Source organism: Polypterus senegalus, chromosome 14 (assembly GCF_016835505.1).
Source record: "Polypterus senegalus isolate Bchr_013 chromosome 14, ASM1683550v1, whole genome shotgun sequence".
NCBI classification, from domain to species: Eukaryota; Metazoa; Chordata; class Cladistia; order Polypteriformes; family Polypteridae; genus Polypterus; species Polypterus senegalus.
Window position 1 is genome coordinate 27,652,810 of NC_053167.1, and position 20,587 is coordinate 27,673,396.

Sequence of the window (20,587 nt, forward strand, 5' to 3'; positions counted from 1 at the left end):
TTTGCTAAGAAACATCTCAATGATTGCCAATACTTTGGGAAAATACCTTGTGGACTGATGAGACAAAAGTTGAACTTTTGGAAGGCAAATGTCCCGTTACATCTGGCGTAAAAGGAACACAGCATTTCAGAAAAGAACATCATACCAACAGTAAAATATGGTGGTGGTAGTGTGATGGTCTGGGGTTGTTTTGCTGTTTCAGGACCTGGAAGGCTTGCTGTGATAGATGGAACCATGAATTCTACTGTCTATCAAAAAATCCTGAAGGAGAATGTCCGGCCATCTGTTCGTCAACTCAAGCTGAAGTGATCTTGGGTGCTGCAACAGGACAATGACCCAAAACACACCAGCAAATCCACCTCTGAATGGCTGAAGAAAAACAAAATGAAGACTTTGGAGTGGCCTAGTCAAAGTCCTGACCTGAATCCAATTGAGATGCTATGGCATGACCTTAAAAAGGCGGTTCATGCTAGAAAACCCTCAAATAAAGCTGAATTACAACAATTCTGCAAAGATGAGTGTGCCAAAATTCCTCCAGAGCGCTGTAAAAGACTCATTGCAAGTTATCGCAAACGCTTGATTGCAGTTATTGCTGCTAAGGGTGGCCCAAACAGTTATTAGGTTGAGGGGGCAATTACTTTTTCACACAGGGCCATGTAGGTTTGGAATTTTTTTCTCCCTAAATAATAAAAACCATCATTTAAAAACTGCATTTTGTGTTTACTTGTGTTATATTTGACTAATGGTTAAATGTGTTTGATGATCAGAAACATTTTGTGTGACAAACGTGCAAATGAATAAGAAATCAGGAAGGGGGCAAATAGTTTTTCACACCACTGTATATTATATATTTGATGATAAGAGGCTTGCCAAAGACTTTTAATCTAAAGGCATTTCATACTTGTAGTACATTTGCTTTGTTCTAAATCTGGGAATGATACATTAATTTGTTTGTATTTCCAGTTTGTTCAGTTGCTTTTCATACTGCAAACATTCAAGTGAACTAAACATACCAATACACTTCACTTGGACATGTTGTGAACTTCTTTCATTGAGCAGAAACATTTTTTCCCAGAAAAAAATATAATGGGGGGCTTGGCTGCATTTGCGCACTGCTGCTTTTTCCATAATTATTAACTGGAATATTTGAGAATTATGTGCTAAAGGACACATTTCTAATAGTCGAATGTACACTGTACACATACACTGATGTGCTTCAGCTATATGACAGTAAACCCTCGGGTAATAACTGAATGATGTTGCAAGTTTACTCTCAATTAACCACCATATGAACATAACCTTAGTTGTTTTTTTTTTTTATCTCAAATTACAAAAGACATTTTGACATATCTAGAAAATGAATTTCTCTCAAAACTTTTCTTGTTTTGCCCTGAAACAAAGAAAAAAAATCTACCTTTCTCTTGCCACAATTAACACCAATTCAGCCTGCATTATCAACAGACAGATCAAACCAGTCAAGACAAGGAACTGATGTCACTGGCATTATATTGTACATAAAACACATGGTAAGTAAATCATTCTCCTCTGATTTTTGTAAATTAAAAGGTTTTAAAAGATAAGAAAAGATATTATAAAGTCCAGTATCTTGTAAGACAAAGAAACCAGAAATATTTTGTGTTTAAAGTACAACACTAAATTTAATCCTTGAAAAAGACAAAATGTATGCAAAACTATCATACAATCCACTGTTCAGTGAAAAGATAAACAAGAGAAATAGTTTTTGGTTCCGGTATTCAAGCTTTAACCGTGGCATAACTCTGATAAGAATTCTGATTATTTCTTTGTTTTGTGTTATGTGTGGAGGGAATTGCTCTGCCCAAAGGACTAATATTGCAGCGAGAAATGGGAAGTGAAGGCACCATGATGATTTGACAGAGAGTGGATGGCTGCAGGCAAGGTTGAAACCAAAAAGACTAAATATCATAGCGGCTAAACCCAATACACAAATCAAACTCATTGGTCAAAAACCAAAACCAAATTCCTGATTAGCTGTTCCTCATCTCCCCAACTCAAACACTGGAGATGTTAGCAGAGACATTTATCAATTTTTTTTTAAATATTCAGAAAAGTGGAGTGTGATATTACCACAATGGCAACCTAAAAACTCATCTCAATCGTGAAATCAAATGCAATGCCGTCATCGATTTTTTAACAGAAAATGAGCACCAATTCTACAATAAAACCACTTTATGAAGGACAACATATTCAAAATGGTGCCATGACAATGTCACCAATGAAACCATAAAAATAATAATCATTATTATTAACACAAAAATAATGTGGTGGAATTTCCCCTAACAGTCTAAAAATATGTCAAAAAGGAAATCTGAATGTGAGTTTGTCTACATAATACAAAACTTAAACTCTGCCAGTTAAGAAATAAATATTTATAATTAAATGACTAAGTATTCATTTTATTTTAAAGGGCTTCTCTCTCAACTAAAATAGGAGTCCTAAGGCACTTAGGTGCCAAAATTAAAAGTACAAATGTTAGTAGTTAGAATTAAGGAAGACAGGAAATTTTCTCAAGGTTTTCTTGAGTCTGATTTTTGGTTTATGTTTCAGGTTTTAGCAATCAGTTTCCTTCTGATTTTCTGGCTTTTCCACCCCTTTTTTAACCCTTGTTCAACCTACAAATTCTCAAACATTTCTTGGTCCTCCAATGTTGTTATTTTTTTGGTTTGCTGTTATTTTTACATAATACATTAATTTTCTACTAGCTGGACATTATGGATCAAAGCATATGTTAGTGGTCATACCCCCTGAAACTAAAGTGGTATTCAGTGACACAAAAATAACCTTAGATGTATATTTGACCAGGGCCCAGGAACATGCATCATTGTCTGATGGGGTCTCAACTAGTTTGTAATTTGTTCCAGAAAGTACATGTGAGGATTTGCTCATTTTGGGGCACCCAGGTATCATGCAAATATAGTGTTCATCTCACAATATTTCTGGCTATCTTCTATCATACACAGTGTGGAGAATTATGTAAACAAAGACATGTATAACTGCATGATGTATAGTAGTGGAGCCAACTGTCTTCTTCATTACTGACCTGCATATCTATTGCATTCACTGTCTGCACCTGATCTACCATGAAAGATTTTTTCTATGGATTTTATTTCTGATTTGCCACCATGTAGGAGGCTATATGATAATCTTGGCTGTGTCAGATGCGCCTTCTTTTGAGCAAGTGCACATTTCTGCCAAAAGCAGAACATTTACAGAAAGAACACAAGTGTAATGCTACTGGAGTCACCTTTTTTAAGTACGTACCATCCATATTCTCTGTCTGTTCAGGTGCCACAAATGTCAGTCAATCAAAAATACAGGCTAAACTGTAAGACTTCTATCAAAGATTTGAGAATAAGAACTAACCCTCAAATATACTGGTCTATATAAGTGCAGTATGTGTATAAGTATATAGATTAGTTCTGCCACACACATTTTAAGTATATCCTTCATTCCATGGGCAACAGCAGAAATACAAGCCACAATAATATGGGGATCAGAAATAAGAACATATAAAGGTAATGGTAGTGGTATATAGAATAGGTTCATTCCTGTCACACGTACAGAGCATACGTTAATTCTTACTTATATGAGCTAATAAACAAGCAGCATGTTGCCACTCTCCAGAAGCATGATTAATTATAACAGTTTTACCTTAAAACGTCTGTCTTGTTCAATGAAAAATCTCAGAACACATTCCACATTGCCTAGTAGCAACAATGTTATATACTAAATATTGACACGCATTCAATTACTTCTGCTCCTTCAATATCATACATATACCTCAGGTTAAAGACAGATTGATACATGGATGTGGTTATTTATTCATTCTAAAAATAAATAAACTAAATCTCTTTTACACAAGACCTCATCATGGGCATCACAGTTGGTTAGTGAATTATCCTACTGCCTCACAGTTCTGGAGCAAGTGGCTTGTATTCCACATCGAGCTTTGTCAGTGTGGAGCTTCTGTGTTTTCTCTGCATGTCTGTGGGTTTTTGTTCTCCTTTCCTCCCACATTCTAAACACACTTTTGTTAAGTTAAATGATGACTTTAAATTGACCATTAAGTGTGACTGTGCCATGTGATGCTTAGTTATGACAGAACTGGCTCCATCCTCCATGACCATTACATAGATAAGGCAGGCTCAGTAAAGGATGGATGGTAAGACACAATCCATTTGGCACTGTGGCACAATGGATAGTGTTGCTGCTTCACCACAAGATGTCATATACAATTCTAGCCCATTCATTATTTGTATGGATTCTGTATGGGTATTCCCCTTTACCCAGGTACTGCAGTTTCCACCAGCATCTCACATTTATTAATTTGATGACTATAAATAGATATATAGTGTATTACAAGTATTTAGACACCTTAACTTTATGTTGCAGCCTTTTCGTAAAATCTGTTCAATTAATTCTTTTCCCTCAACAAGTAGATTGGCAAAGCAAAACCAGTATATTATACTGTACAATGCCAAGATCCAACTTTTTGACCTCAATACTAAGCATCATGTATCCAGGTAACCAAGCAGCACTCATCACCAGTGTAATACCATTTCGGAGGTGAAGCACGATGGTGGCAGCATCATGTTGTGGGCTTTTCAGCAGCAGGGACAAAGCAAAGACAACATAGGAGTATTGCAAATTCTTGAGTGGCACAGCCACAGCCTGGATTTGAACCCAATCAAACGTCCGCGAAGAGAACTGAAAATAGCCGTAGGTGCTTCAAGTAATAAAGAGTATGGATAATTCCAGTTTTTAGTTTTATTGAACTTGCAAAGATTCATAAAATAATGTTTTGGTTTTGTAATTCTAGGGTATTCGGTTCAAGTAATAGAATGGGAAAAATACGTGAAATGAATTTAAATGACTTTAGCATAAGACTGCAACATAACAAAATGTGCATGGAAATTTTGTGTTTTATTGAAAGTGTATTTTTAAATGTCTACTGCGATTGTAAATGAGAAGAACGCTATCGCCATGCGCTCGATACCGTATTAGACAGACCCTGCCTCTCCGCTACCCCATTAAAAACTTTAAACGGGTGTAGTGAATGGATGGATAAATGAATGAGAGCCCTTGAAATGTTAATTTGCCTTTCTTCAAGCTGCAGTAGTTTTTAGCCTACTCATTTTTATACCCGCACCCATCACCTCAGACGTCTTGCCTTTTGAAGCGTCTTGATCGCCACCGTGAGGTTTCGCTGCTCGTAATGAACAGCTGTGCTCCATGACAATGACTGGTTCATTTGCCAACCTGCCGCTGCCAGTGTCAGTCCCATCCCATCCCATTCCATTCCTCATTTTTGGGACAGGCACACCCCTTCGGGAGCCTCGCACATCTACAGGCAAATAGACAAGCGCGTCGCAGGAAAGAAAAACTCGTGAAAGTCCATCCGGATGTGGAAGAGCGGGAGCTGGGCGCCTGCGTGTTGATACGAGAGGGGCGCACTCGGTGCGTTTGCGCTTCTTCTGTGGACGGTGCACCCCCGTAAGTATAAAGAACTTACTTCCAACCGAACTTATTCCACAGCCGCTCTCGGTATCACCGTTTCGCCAGCCGGCTCTCCTGCTCAGCTTCTTCCGCTGCTTCCCGGCTGGCCTGCTTATTCGCTTCGCGTCGGGATATTTTGTCGGTCTCAGAGGCGGCTGATGTGGTCAAAGTTTTTAGACTGACACATCAGCGCCACCGCTTCAACTTTGCTCCATACCTACAAGTTAATTGTTGGTCAGTTTTTGTTTCTGTGCTATTTTCTCGTCGCGCATGGCAGTTATAATTGGTTTGGGCAAAGAGGGCACGAAAAGCACAACGGGACGATACACCGAGAAGCCTGGGAGCAGAAGTGGTGTGTTTGTTATTGCAACATTTTCGCTTCAAACGTGCAGCTGCAAAAACAGACCGCGGAGATTGGCAAACCTTCGAAGAGAAAATTCAATACGAGTGAGGGCGTTTGGGCAGACCGAAAACGTTACGAGATCAGCCGTGGGAGGAAAACAAGTGCAGCCAAGTCAGACAGGATCTCCTTCACCAGCCAGTTGAGCGTGTTTACTTCACGTTTAGTCGATCTGGTACGCCCTGTATGTACACACATTATAGCTCGCCTTTGGACATTATTCCAAAATATTTTCTTGTGCAGTTTAAGACATTTGACTAGATATATGCAGTCATTTTAAAACGTAGCACAGCAAGGACGGTTTGGTTATTTAAACAATAAGAATAAGGAGAGTGGACGGAAATGGGAGCTGTTTGGTTTAAAGTTAAATTTTTCCGCATTTGGGCTTCAGTGCCAATCTAATGTTTATGAAAAATAATTCGTGAAACATGTTATGCACACGTTGGCGCACTGATAGCGCTGTTGCCCCGCAGTAAGTTTGCATGCGTGGAGTTTGCATGATCTCCCCGTGTCTGCGTGGTTTTCCTTCCACAGGCCAAAGACATGCAGGTTAAGTGCATTGGTGATCCTAAATTGTCCCGTGTGTGTGTCCAGCGGTGGGCTGGTGCCCTGCCCGGGATTTGTCCATTCCTTGTGCCCTATATTGGCTGGGATTGGTTCCAGCAGACCCCGTCACCCTGTGTTAGGACATAACGCGGTTGAACAATGACTGACTGACGGATTTAATGCACTCTTCACACCAGCTGTAGACGTGTACTGTACAGGCGTGTCAATTGTAAGTAAAGATTCAATTCAGTTTTGTTATCCCAAGTTGGAAATTTGCTTTGTCAGCAGGTTTTGCTGACAAACCACTACGTAACATTAAAACCTCATTAAAAAGAACGAAGCAATCAAACAAACAGCGCAAATAAATATAACAGAGCAGTGGCCATAACATTGGATCATATATATAAAAAAATTAAACCAATATTTAAGACTTGACTAGGCAGATGTACTATGAAACTAAAGAAGCTTGAGCTTCAGGACCCCAGAAGAGACTTTAATCTACATTGCTTAAAAAAAACTGTTTACTGTATGAGAGGGGGTTCTTAAAAATATTATTAATATAGTGCAATGCATTACAAAGTAATAGTCAAATTAGAAATGATAAAGTTATTAAAATATCATGTATTTGGCTGTAACCAAAAAAAATTACAATTAAGGATGTTTCATTATAAATATATCTAAAATAAAATTATAAATAATTTAAAACACTTAAGTTAAAAAATATTTAAAATCAAATAATCGCAAAAAGAAAGCATTTTTCATTGCTTGTGGTTATTGTAAAGGACATCATTTCTGTAAGTTTTTATTTACATTAATTATCTTATAAAACCTCATTTTCACCCCCCATAACTCAAACTATACAACATAGGAAATTTCAATTCACACCAGTGACTTTGACATGTGAGATAATCCAGTATAGCAATTTTAATAAAATCTGAGATGTAGTAGTTAACATTTAAAACATTTGTACTGATCTGTCATGGAGCCCCATTGAAGAAGACAATAGTGCTTGCACAGACCTCTTTGATTTAGAAGGTTTAATAGCAGTTGGGATGAAGGAGTATTTGAACTGGTTGCTTCTTATTCTTGGAACTTTGAACCTGTGACCTAATGGCAACAAATGGAATTGAGAGTGTAGTGGGTAAGTCCTGTCTGTTAGAATCCACTTTCCATAATACAGTACTTGCTTTTTACACCGATCTGTCAGATTTATCTGACTACTGTAAGGTGGGTTTGTGCTTTAAAGTGGTGTTGCGTGTTATTACTATTTTAGTTTTGCTTTTTTTTTGCCAAGGTGGTGCACCAGTTAGTGCTGTGGCCTCAAAACTCCAGAGTTAATTCCTGCCATGGTCAGTCTGTGTGTGTGTGTGTGTGTGTGTGTGTTTTTTCAGTAATTGCCCCACATGCCAAAAACTGGCACAGTGTGCTTTGTGATGGCCTGGTGCCCCATCCTGCTTTGGTACTTGCTACTGTTGAAGGGGATAGGCACCGGCTTGCCACAAATTTGAATTCAGTGAGTAGGTGAGAAAATGGTTGGGTGAGTGAAATGTTTGCTGTTGCCATTAGCCTTATGCTGTAGGAACAGACTCCAGAACTTGATTAAGCCAGGCTGACAACTGATTGCTGGAAGTCCATTCATCTTGCTTACTTATCCTAGGCAGGGTCACTGGGCAGCTGGAGCGTATCCCAGCAATTATCGGACACAAAGCAGGAACAACATGGACAGGGCTGCAATATTTTACATTAACTTTATTATGTCCTGTTCTCAAATTGTCAATGTGAAATGCACTATATAAAAATTAACAGAACACATGAAGTACCCTATCTGTGATAATGTGCTGTATGTGAACTATAAAAGGTGTTCCTCATATTAATGGGAATTTTCCATCAACATAAATAAAAGGGACCCTTTGCAATATTATAAAGAGATTTGTTTTTTTTTTAAAGAAAGGTGATTGAAAACGTAACATTGTACTGGCATTGACAACAGTTGTCCATGAATGTGGCAGTAAAGGAGACATTCCCTCTAAAGCAGCATAAGATTTTTGTTTTTGTGACATGCTGGTTTGAATATAAGACAGAACAAAACTGGAAAGTTTAAGAAAATTTGTTGTTGAGTCTAAATGGCTGTTAGTACATTATAATACATGGCAGATTTAACAAGTATGCTAAAAATAAGAGTGAGCTCTGGAGGGTACACCATATGTATGTGTATTGTATATGTGAGTAAATAAGTTCAAATTGAAATGTTTTAATAAATACAATGGCATGAGCAAATACAAAGAGCAAAGTGAACAAAAAAAAGACATCAAAAGACTAATCAGTGATGACAGGTTTACAGTTTGAATGAAGAGATGTGCTTAATGTCTGGACTTCTATAATGAGACTGAAAGCGACTCAGACATAAATTAGACACGATTTAGAGAAATTAGATACTAAAAAGCTAAATGACCGTTAAGAATAATAAAATAATGTTTAGCAATACTGTGGTGATGCTAGAGGATTTTAGTTACCAAATTAGTTTATTTGGAGCAAGTATTTGACAGGATCTGAAAATTAAGGGAAAAAGAGTTTTAGCAATTGTGTTTACCTCTGAAGAAAACTGCCTGCAAGTGGAAGAAGAACTACATGGAAAAAGCAATTTCTTATACTATAAAAGAGAGGTTTGTCCTAATTCAGGCTGTATTTTTAGAATATCGGAGCATACAATGTAAAATATCTTCTAGCATCCATCCATTAAACAAGGATATTACATTAAAATAAACTAAATCATACTAAATTATTTCAGTTTCATTGGTTTAATGGCATACTATAAATTACACAAAAGCTTTGTTCTCAGTACTGTACAGGATTTAGGATTGTGTTATATGTGTTGTACCTTGCAAGACTTATGGGAACATGCTGTTAAAAAACCTCCATTCATCCATCCATCCATTTTTTAATTTTCTTTTTGAGGTTGGGAGTCCTAATGCCAATTCCAGCAGCACTGGTCATACTGCAGACCCTGAACAGAGTGTTGCTATGTCATAGGCCACACTTGCACAGGCTGGGCTAGTTTAGGGCTACCAGTTAAACTAACATTCACACACGGTGACATCATGGACACTGCTCATGGACACATTCTGGTCCAGGGTACAATCCCAAGACTCTACCTATAAATTCCTTCTCCCATAAAAGAAACATTTGTAGTAATGTTACATATACAGAATATGTTAAATCATTACAGAAGGACTTGGACAGCATACAGGCTTGTGCAGATTTGTGGCAGATGAAATTTAATGTCAGTAAATGTAAAGTATTACACATGGGAAATAAAAATGTTAGGTTTGAATACACAATGGGAGGTCTGAGAATCAAGAGAAGGATTTAGGAGTTGTAGTGGACTCTCCCAACAGTTTTAAGAAGCCATTAAGAAGGGAAATGGAATGTTAGGTTATAAAGCATGATGTGTGGAGTGCAAGTCCAAGGAGGTTATGCTCAACCTTTATAATGCACTGGTGAGACCTCATTTGGAGTACTGTGTGCAGTTTTGTTCTCCAGGCTACAAAAAGGACATAGCAGCTCTAGAAAAAGTACAGAAAAGGGTAACTAGGCTCATTCCAGGGCTACAGGGGATGAATTATGAGGAAAGATTAAAAGAACTGAGCCCTTTCAGTTTAATCAAAAGAAGATTAAGAAGTGACATGATTGAAGTGTTTAAAATGATAAAGGGAATTAGTACAGTGGGTCGAGACTGTTACTTTAAAATGAGTTCATCAAGAACATGGGGACACAGTTGGAAATGTTCGCACAAACATTAGGAAGTTTTTCTTTACACAGAGAACCATAAACACTTGGGATAAACCACCAAGTAGCGTCAGATAGTAAGACTTTAGGGACTTTAAAACTAAACTTGATGTTGTGTTTTTTTTTTTTTTTTTAAGAAGAATTAGGTGGATAGGACTGGCACGTTTTGTTGGTCTGAATGGCCTGTTTTCATGTTCAGTGAAATTCTTACTTGCATGTCCAACCAACATGCAAGATGTTGCCATCCTCCAGGACCATGACAAATAAGAAAGTATTATTATACATAATGTCATTTTATTTAATAGAAAATGCAAATAATGCACATCAGTGGGTAAATGTATCTCATCTTTCAAAGGTTTGTACTGTGTTATGCTAAAGGATATTTTAAGATGACAACATGAGGTATGCCAGCCAGTAAAACATGGACAGTTTCTTTGGTAGAACAAAAGACCAAAGCATCAAAGCAGCTGTGCCAATTAGCTTCAGCTAAAATTAAATCAAGTGGATTTGACTATGAATAAGAAGTGGAAGGACGATGGGAATGCATGGGATGGAATTATTGGTTAAAATTTGGACTTACTGCAAGGACTGCTCCTGGGAACACAAGACAACGTACTGGCAGCTAAGCAGGTAATAGAATGGAAAATCATAAGGAGTGGAGTGTGAGAAATAAAGAGAGTTTCTAAAATGCATGCAGACCCTTGTTCTAGTTAGGAAAACTGGGATATTGGTCTCTGATAAAACCAGGTTAACTTGCATAGATTTCTCCATGAGCAAGCTGATTATTGGCTACGTAAGGTAAAGCTAAGGATTTTGTAGCCTTCACATGTCTGTTGCCTTCTGTTAGCTTCACATAGCCACAGGTAGAAAACTGTGGACGTGTTCACAAAGATCAGTTTCCTGTGCCACATGCTTGGTCAATCACATTATTTCTTCTTCTAGTTAAAGTAATCCATCCCAACATTTCAGAAATCACTAAATTTTTGTGCTTGAGCTAAACATAAAGTGCTAAGCTCAGCAACAGAATCAAGGGAGCAGTTGGGTAACGCAATAAAAGTAATATTCAGTAAAGTAAAGTAACAAGTAACCTAAGGCAATACTCATTCCACTGAAGTAAAAACGCCTGCATTATTATCTCGGCAGCAATGAGGTGTAAGGCAAGAAGTAACTGTATTCTGATACTTTGCAAGGCTCAGTCACACAGCTAAGCAAAAAAGCATCACCTGCGTACAAAATTCAATAACAGAAACATATTTATAAAGTGCCATTTTATTTTTCTTCCAGCTATTTATTGCTGGGTGTAGCAGTGGCCTGTACAGTTTTTCATGCAAAAGAAGAAAACGTAATGGACTGTTTACACATTACATTACAGTATGTAACTATATAACATTTTTAGTTACTTTTTTGTAAGTAATGAGTTATGTAACTGGGCAGCACGGTGGTGCAGTGGTAGCGCTGCTGCCTCGCAGTTAGGAGACCCAGGTTCGCTTCCCGGGTCCTCCCTTCGTGCAGCTTGCATGTTCTCCCCGTGTCTGCGTGGGTTTCCTCCGGGCGCTCCGGTTTCTTCCCACAATCCAAAGACATGCAGGTTAGGTGGATTGGCGATTCTAACTTGGCCCTAGTGTGCACTTGGTGTGTGGGTGTGTTTGTGTGTGTCCTGCGGTGGGTTGGCACCCTGCCCAGGATTGGTTCCTGCCTTGTGCCCTGTGTTGGCTGGGATTGGCTCCAGCAGACCCCCGTGACCCTGTGTTCGGATTCAGCGGGTTGGAAAATGAATGGATGGATGGAGTTATATAACTAAGTTACCATTAAATGCAACATTCCCAACACTGCTCGGCTCCACACAGGCTCTATGCATGTTTTTAGATTCATGCTGGCCAATGAGAATATTTAAATGTTTTGGTTTTTTTTTTGGCGTGGTTTAATGACGTTGGTACGTTTTGCCTAGGGAACACTCCATAAGTGGACTTGTGCATGTAAATGCAAGTTTTTTTAAGAAACCAGGTTATTCTGGTTTTGTATGTGAATGTAAAAGCACTGAATGAGTCACAGGCTTTATGAAACCAGATATACCCCACCTTTTGAATATCATGCGGTATCAATAATGTTGATTGCAGTTCCCTTGGACACTAAGAACTGAGTTACAAGTTTTGTGATTGTAATACATAAGGCCTCTTGTATGTGTTCATCAGTATGTTAAAGCAGCCACAGAGTGATTACTGGTGTTGGCCAGTCAGAGCAAGACGTGTCAATGAGTACCACTTTTCTCAGAACCTGCAGTTAGTAATGCTATTATCGATTGGCCAGCAATCTAAATCAGCTGATTTTTCACGACAAAAGGCTCAATTCATGATCAGTAAATTATTCGATCACAAAAGCCTTTTTTTTTTTTTTTTTAAGCTTTTTAGTTGAGTGAGTACACGTCTTTTTTTACTTCACTTTTTTATTGTAAACAAGAGAGGAGCAATCCAGACTTGACAAGAGAGAATGAGAACACCAGAATATTATCCTTTATATTACAAAAGTAAAATAATAAACTGAGAAAAGAGAATCTGAGGATTTGCCCCATGCAATTAGACAAACAGGAAGAAAATAATGAATTCAGACCTTTTTTTATTTTGTTTGGTTAAAGTGAACACTGCTTGTCTGAGCTTGGACAATGAGTGAAGTAGTGTAAAGTACAGCAGTTTACATTTTTCGATTCAAAAAAGAAGAAATAAAGAATTTTAAATTGCGTCCTAGTAAACAGTCATATAAATGTTGAATAAAAAGCATTGCCTCCACCTTTCTAAAGTGGCAATGGATGATGTCACAGTCAAATGATAACTTGTGATGTTTTTGGTGGCATCTCTTTTAGTACCTTAGCTGAAATCAAGTTGTTTTTAAGTTTTGTTTTGCCGTTGTATGCGTGAAACACATCTGTGATTTAAGCAACATGAAATGATTGAATGTATGGTTGTTTATTAAAGAGTCTGTCTTATCCAGATTTACTGACATATGCATGTTGCGCACAATGATGAAATAGAGTGTTTCAAAAGTATGGAGTTCTTTTGTGCTGGCTTTAGAGCATTTATTTATTTCTGACAGATTTGTGTGTTAAATATGTGGAAGCAAATACAAAAGATACTGGAGCATATAATGTGGCTTATTTTTTTATTTTTATTACAGTATCCATATTCAGTTGTAAGCAATACTACTTTTCAGTTTTTGTAGAATAATCTGTTCAAAATGCAGTATTTAATATATAGAGGCACTGCAGCTGTTACTTCAAGCACGCCATAAGGTTTACAGCATCTCTGCACAATGCTGGTAGAACTGGGTAGTGTTTTGCACAAATGATTTGTTTACTGGAACTTAGCATAGCTGAAGAACTTCTGCTTTGTTTAAATTTAGCGTTATGCATCAGTGAATCATTGGCATCTTGGCCAACTAGCAAAGAAGAATGTAATTTTGTATTTGTAGAGGATTAAGTTTGAACTTCATACATTCAGAACATCCTTAAAGTACAGTATCATTCAGTTAAGGAGTGTGTGGGGGTTACTAGCTATTAAACAGTCCTGGGTGGGTCACTTATGTATCACAAGGCCCACTGAACACACAAACATGTAGCATTCAGCTCTTTTTGGATGTTTTCAAAAATTAAACTTGCATAAAACACCCTTTTTGAAATGTCAGCTTTTGTTGATGTAAAGGTTGAAATCAAGACAAATCATATCAGACTGTTTTCACTTTGAACTTACTTTAGTAAACAATTAGCTTCTTGCAGTCGAACCTATAGACCACACACAGACCAAATCGAACCTAGGATTCTGAAACTGTGATGCATTAGGAATATATCTTGTAACTCCAAACAACTCCGATATAATGAGTTCTAAATGAACATTAAGAAGTATATTTTCAGGAAGGGAAAATGTTTGCAGCAGAATTCTAGGTAAAACATATGTGAATCTGAAAGTATCTCAAAATACATTTGGTTTGCTGTAGTATTGAAATTATTTTCATTTTTAAGTACTTCCTTTGGTATTAGATTCTCTTTTATAGTATAATTTTTGGAATTGTGACTCAGACATTTTTAGTAGGAAATTTGTGTGAAGCATAAGAGTCTTTTAAGTCTGCACCCTACATACTGACTTTCTGCAATTCCTAAGCTAGTTTTTTGTCAGGATGGGTTTAAGAAACAAACTTTTCAGCATCTGCCTGTCAATAGGTGGAACTGCACTTAAACTTCCTTAGACTTGTGCAGAAATGTGAATTTAGCAATCTATTTTTGCGGGCGGCGCGGTGGCGCAGTGGTAGCGCTGCTGCCTCGAAGTTAGGAGACCCGGGTTCGCTTCCTGGGTCCTCCCTGCGTGGAGTTTGCATGTTCTCCCCGTGTCTGCGTGGGTTTCCTCCGGGCACTCCAGTTTCCTCCCACAGTCCAAAGCCATGCAGGTTAGGTGGATTGGCAATTCTAAATTGGCCCTAGTGTGTGCTTGGTGTGTGGGTGTGTTTGTGTGTGTCCTGCGGTGGGTTGGCACCCTGCCCGGGATTGGTTACTGCCTTGTGCCCTGTGTTGGCTGGGATTGGCTCCAGCAGACCCCCCATGACCCTGTGTTCGGCTTCAGCGGGTTGGAAAATGGATGGATCTATTTTTGTTATGATGGTGCTTTATAAAAGTCACTGATGTGTTTGTATTTGACTTGAAAAAAAAATTAGTCTTACCTTTTAATGGAGAACAGAGAGAACAAAGTTTTTGATACAGTGGAACCTAATAACACTGAATAACAGCAAACAATATAAAAATGTCTATGAAAAAAATCTCTCACTACTTGTGTCAAATAACCCACATTTCAGGAACCTATTTTTTATGCATACAAAACACATGCATTTTTGCTAAAATATTGTAAAGGTTCTCAGATATGAACATAAACGAAGTGTGCTTTACGCTTGATGTTTCTCACTTTCTTTTGTTTAACCTCTATTTATACACCTCTCCCAGATCACATGCAAATGAAAAACTTTGGTTATAACGTTTTGTATAAGAAACTTGGTATTGGGTATAAATTTATAGCACGTAAGGTGTGTTTATACAGTATAATTTACATTAAATGAAATAGTCCTGAGGCATTCCAATTTGTTTTGTTTTTTTCTTCTTTCCAAAATGCGCCAGACAGGATGGCTTCTAAACTTCTGCACAAGATCCGGCACAGTTTATTTAAGGAAGAGACACCAGAGACAGATTTGAGCGCTGCAGCGGAGGATTGCCCAGAGATCTCAGAGCTAGATGATGATACAGAAGGACTATCTTCCAGGCTAAGTGGGACACTAAGTTTTGAGGGTGAACAAAATGTCAAACATGAAGATGAAGGAGGAAGTTCAGAGCCTGAAAGCGATTTGGATGTTTTAGAGGAGTCCTTGGAAAATGATTCAGAAGGGACAGGTACAGTTGGGGTGGCTGGGGGTAGACCTAAAACCTGGTTCCGTTAAAATCCATAAATTGAACTACTGGTAGATTGTTTTGTGTATTAATATAATTTTTACATGTGTGTACAAAACAATAATTATTCGCCCAAGTGCATCAAAATGATTTTGAAAAGTTTATATATTAATATTTATTAAATATATTATTTACATATTGCCAGTTTGGTATAAAGTACTTCCTGCTATGCAGAAGGAATGACTTTCAAACTTAAAGTTAAAATGTGTTTTGATTTGGCATACAACACAAGTACAGTAGTGGTACTTGTTGTTATGGTATTCCAATATTCACCCAACCATTGAATGTAAAGTATTTATTGTATATTTGTGTGACCTATAATTTAACTTGAAAACCATTTTCATCTGTGAACCTGATGGTGTCAGCATATTTTCTAAATAAAAAAACACATCAGTTAATATAAGCACATTTTAAAATGGATAGATGAAAGGATGAAAATCATTGCTTGTATGTATACAATTTGCTTATGAAAGTCAGTTATTTATAATATAAAGTCAAACCTTTTTTTTTTTTTCTTCAAACAAACTGTAGAATTTGTGGTTTCACTTTAATAATACAAATGCAAGTTTTAGTCATTTTTGGGAAGGGGTTGGCAGTCAACTTACAATATGTTTTAAACAGACTGTTTTAAAATGTAAGTTTTATGTATTTATAGGGTGATATTTGAGATGGCTTCCTGCTCAGTAATCGCATAACTCGGCAAAATGTTCAGTTTACTCTGTAAATAAACTGCTTTAAAAAACACAACAGCAAATGCACTATATCTTTTATGACAGAAGAAAACTTTTAAAATATGTCAGACTTTTAATTACTTAAAATTGTGGGGAAACAATCTACTGTAATTTTTAAACAAAACTGTGTTTTTCATTTCATGTTTTAAAAAAACAACAAATTATACTTATTTCCTGCACATCTGCATTTGTGTGCTGTGTAGTTACCACTTCATTGCACTTGTAATTAAATGGTTGTTAGATGGTTCATGCTAATGTAGTTTTTGCATATTTCTTTTCTGATTATTGGCTACTGCGTATGAAGGAAGGGGCTCTTACCTAATGCAGTATAATTTCTGGTTTGCTGCTTTAGGTTTTCCAGCAGGTCAACAACCACAACCCTTGCTAACTGTGCAGCTGCAAGAAAAGTGGCGCAGGAGTCGTACACGCAGCATACCAGAGAAAGTGATTTTTGAGGTAACCAATGCTACTGTTGTACAGGATCATAGCTCTAAATTTGTGGTAAGTGAACACAACAAAAACTGGTCAGTTCAACAGTGCAGAACTTGTCATAGTGAAAATGTGTAATACCTGGCTTAACAGGAAAAAAATCTAGCAAGTGGTGCATTCCATGACGCATCAGAGCAGATAAAATCCAGAAGAAACAATGCAGGACCCTGCTCTGCAAACAATAGCTGAGTGGAACAGGGCAGGGCACGAATGGTCTGAAAACAGCCAGGGATAACAGAGGTGGATATACAGTACTTAGCTGAAACAACGTGGGCGTTTATCAGAACATAGTAAAGCGAGGCTTTTTTTTTCTTTTCCTCTTAAGGATTTGCTTTTTTGAAGTGTTCTTTTAAAACCAAATGCTTCATTCATGTTTATAAAATGAGACTTTATTGTACATAGAAAACATTACGAATAAAATAATCTGATGTGCATTTGATGTTTAAGTTATTAAATGTTCATTCATGGCTGTGTTAGCATGTGCACTTAACCTTTTAAATACATAAGAGCCTACAGACTGTTAATGTGATTTCTTAAGCACTTCAGATTTTGATGCTTTAGTGACAGTTAACTGAAATAATGTTATTTTTTTTTTTTTCTATTTTTGGCACTGAACTCTTTTCTTCCTGTCACAACAGAAAGCTAGTAAAGCAGCATTCTTCTGCACCCTAAACCTAAGCATTTTTTTTTATTGGGTAGTAGCTCAGTATAACTGCATGCTAAGAAACAATATTAATGAAATACATTGAATTTTTCTTTTTTTCCTTCAGCTCTACACTATTCATGTAATCAAATCAGGACAGTTTGATAAATGCCCAGGCATAATCACTCGACGCTATACAGATTTTGCAAAGCTGCACAGCCACTTGAGGAAACACAACAAGGAGGACATGGAGGGTATAGTCTTTCCACGCAAAAAGCTGCGTAGAAACTTTGCAGCAGAGACGATAGGCAAACGCAGCCGAGCCTTTGAACAGTACCTTGCACACCTATATTCAATAGCAGATCTACGCCGCTCCCCAGTCTTCCTTGACTTCTTTTTCTTTAGGGACTTGGTAGAGGGACAGAGTTTGCTTAGAGCAGGCCAGTATGAAGAAGCCTTACGGTGCTTTGTGAACGCCATGAATCTGCAAGAAAAGCTAGGCTCCTGGCAGCAAGGCAATTGGCTTTTTACACTGGCTTCTATAGTGGCTAGTTTTCAGGAGCTTGAGCAGTTGGAAGAAGCACAGGAATACTGTGAACGAGCACTCGGAGATCTGTCCACACATCAAGAAGAAAAGCATCCCTTGCTTGTGCCACTACTCCAAGCAAATGTCCGTCTCTCTTGGAAAATCTCCAAGGACAAACGTCACTCCGAAGCTCACCTACAGAAACTGCGGGACTCGGGAGTGGATGTGGGTAACCAACCCTCTCTCAAGGAATACCTAATAAAGGAATCATTAGAGAGTAAGAAATAATCTCCAGCAAAGGAAGCCTCATTAACAGCTGCACTAATCTACAGCACTGAGTAAGTCTGAGCCTTACTCAAAGATTTCCATTTCAGCACTACTTTAGTAAGGATCTGTGCAATGTAATTAAGTAGAAACTGAAAATCATTAATGCACTCAGGATTCCCACTTCAGACTAAGAATTTCATTTTAAAGTCTTTAGTACTTCATTATACTTCAAAGTCTGTAGGATTAATGTTCTGCATTATCTATATAATAGACATAATACTATAGCTGCAGATCTAAAAGAAACACATGACAAACTGATTTGAGATTATAAAAAAAAAAAAAAAACTTGGAACTGCAGTTTATTTAGCTACATATAAGATCTCAATTATCACTACCAGGAAACTTGAGTGAAGCCACTTGAATTGTGTTGACATACAAGACTGGTCTCATATATAGAAAGCCTAGAAAAGCCACTTACTAGGTCCCACTCATCAATTTTGAACATTACCAAAGTTGTCTCAAAGTTCTGAACTCCGATCAGAAAGTGTTAGAGCGAGTGTCTGGACAAGTCATAAATTTCATTTTATGTTCCATCTGTGGTTTCTTTGAGATGGTGGTTACTACTATACTCGTATTCAGACAGTATGCTATAGTTTTGAAGTGTAATATCTGAACAATCTGTGTGTGAGCTAAAACCAGAGCAAAGGATATAACTTCAAACAAAGTTTACTTTTACAAGTAGTGATATGCCCACTATGTAATTTCCTGCTTATGAAGTAGAGGGTCTTCAACCTTCGAATATGCACATACACGCAAGCCTCTTATAGGTGGTATCTGTGTGAGCTGGTTTGTGTGTGTATATATTCATATTTGCATTTAAATTTTATACTGTTCATTTTCTTTATAAAAATAAGTCTTTTTAAATAACTGTTTAAAATATATTTAAGTATAATTTTTTTTTTTTTTTTTACATTTCAAAGAAAACTGCCATTTCTTTTTTTAAAAAGGTACTTACTAAAAGATTAAAGATATTTTATATATAGATTTTTTGCTTGGCTGCTAATTGACATCCACTTTATGACAGTTTTTTATATGTGAAGATATGGACATGGGAGTTGGTTAAACAATTGATATAAAATAGTGCTCTCACCCCTGTAAATGTCAACGTGTTTGCTTGCACTTTTTAAAATATGCCACCAAAAGTCCTGAATTTCAATCAAAAATACCCAGCAACAAAGTACTTCATCATAACAATGAATCAAATGAATATATCTTGTTTATGGTAGTTCTCAGTTAAATCTCTTTTAAAAACTGGTGTATAGTAATATGATATCCAGTCAAGCTGAAAACGGCAATTTGCACCTCTAAAAATAAAACATTTAAAGCTATACATATTTTTAGTTTCCTAAATTCATAGCCTTCCAAGTTATTTTTCAATAATGAAATGATACTTGATAAGGTTTTAATTCCACCTACAAAGGACTGTTCATTTTTCATAAGTGGTAAGTATAAAATGCTGTTACATTCAGAATTCTCAAAGAAATAAATTGCAAGTTCAATACACAAACATTTGAAACACTTATTTCAGTAATTACATTGATAAATATACCCGATTTATACAGAATGTGCTTAAGCGTAATGCTGCGGTTTGTTTATTAAGTGTTAATATTGAACAGAAGTTTACTAATTGATGTAGTGTAGTGGGTAAGGCACTGGACTAAAGCTGCCAGATCAGTTCCCACTTCTGACTCACTGTATGACCCTGGGCAAGGCACTTTAAAGTGCTAGTGCTCCAAATATTAAAGGCCTCAAAATGTTTCTAAACCATTGTGATATATCCTGACCTTGCACTTTTCTCTTGATAATACCATCAGCTACTGTACATACAACAAAAGGTAATCCTATTAAAGGATAAATGAGTTGTTTCACAAGGAGTACAAGGTACCTTCATCCACCATTTACCATTCGTAAATCATTCTCTATAAGATGTAACTGTAATAACATGCTAAAATGTCTGACTGCACTCACTTCCTTAAAGTTGCACAGCTACAACATTGCTTGTTTTGGTAAACACCAAGTAGAACACATGGTACTGTACTAGTCTTCAGCTGAGGTAAGAACATAAACAGCTGCTTAAATATTCTCAAAACTAAAATGAAAAGTGTACATTCTTTTGTTCATAATCTAA

At 37.1% G+C, this 20,587-nt stretch overlaps 1 protein-coding gene across 5 annotated transcripts; it reads left to right on the forward strand.

Moving 5' to 3' along the window:
* Positions 1 to 5,216: 5,216 nt before the first annotated feature.
* snx21 (sorting nexin family member 21) lies at positions 5,217 to 18,744 on the forward strand. Of its 5 annotated transcripts, none has more exons than XM_039734953.1 (4): positions 5,217 to 5,532; positions 15,421 to 15,686; positions 16,827 to 16,930; positions 17,734 to 18,744. In XM_039734953.1, the coding sequence occupies exons 2-4, from the start codon at positions 15,422 to 15,424 to the stop codon at positions 18,418 to 18,420; spliced, it is 1,056 nt and encodes a 351-aa protein (XP_039590887.1). In that variant the 5' UTR covers positions 5,217 to 5,532; position 15,421; the 3' UTR covers positions 18,421 to 18,744. The 5 variants fall into 5 exon arrangements, with proteins under 5 accessions (XP_039590887.1, XP_039590883.1, XP_039590882.1 ...); XM_039734949.1 differs by having other exon boundaries at positions 5,219 to 5,532; positions 15,417 to 15,686; positions 16,827 to 16,975; XM_039734948.1 differs by having other exon boundaries at positions 5,220 to 5,532; positions 16,827 to 16,975.
* Positions 18,745 to 20,587: the final 1,843 nt, after the last annotated feature.

What these genes read in the sequence shown, in the direction of transcription:
- snx21 (XM_039734949.1), top strand. Translation starts at nt 15,422, where the DNA reads ATGGCTTCTAAACTTCTGCACAAGATCCGGCACAGTTTATTTAAGGAA. An exon ending in AAATGATTCAGAAGGGACAG is followed by an intron (nt 15,687 to 16,826) that starts GTACAGTTGGGG and finishes TTGCTGCTTTAG; the next exon opens with GTTTTCCAGCAGGTCAACAA. An exon ending in ATCATAGCTCTAAATTTGTG is followed by an intron (nt 16,976 to 17,733) that starts GTAAGTGAACAC and finishes TTTTTCCTTCAG; the next exon opens with CTCTACACTATTCATGTAAT.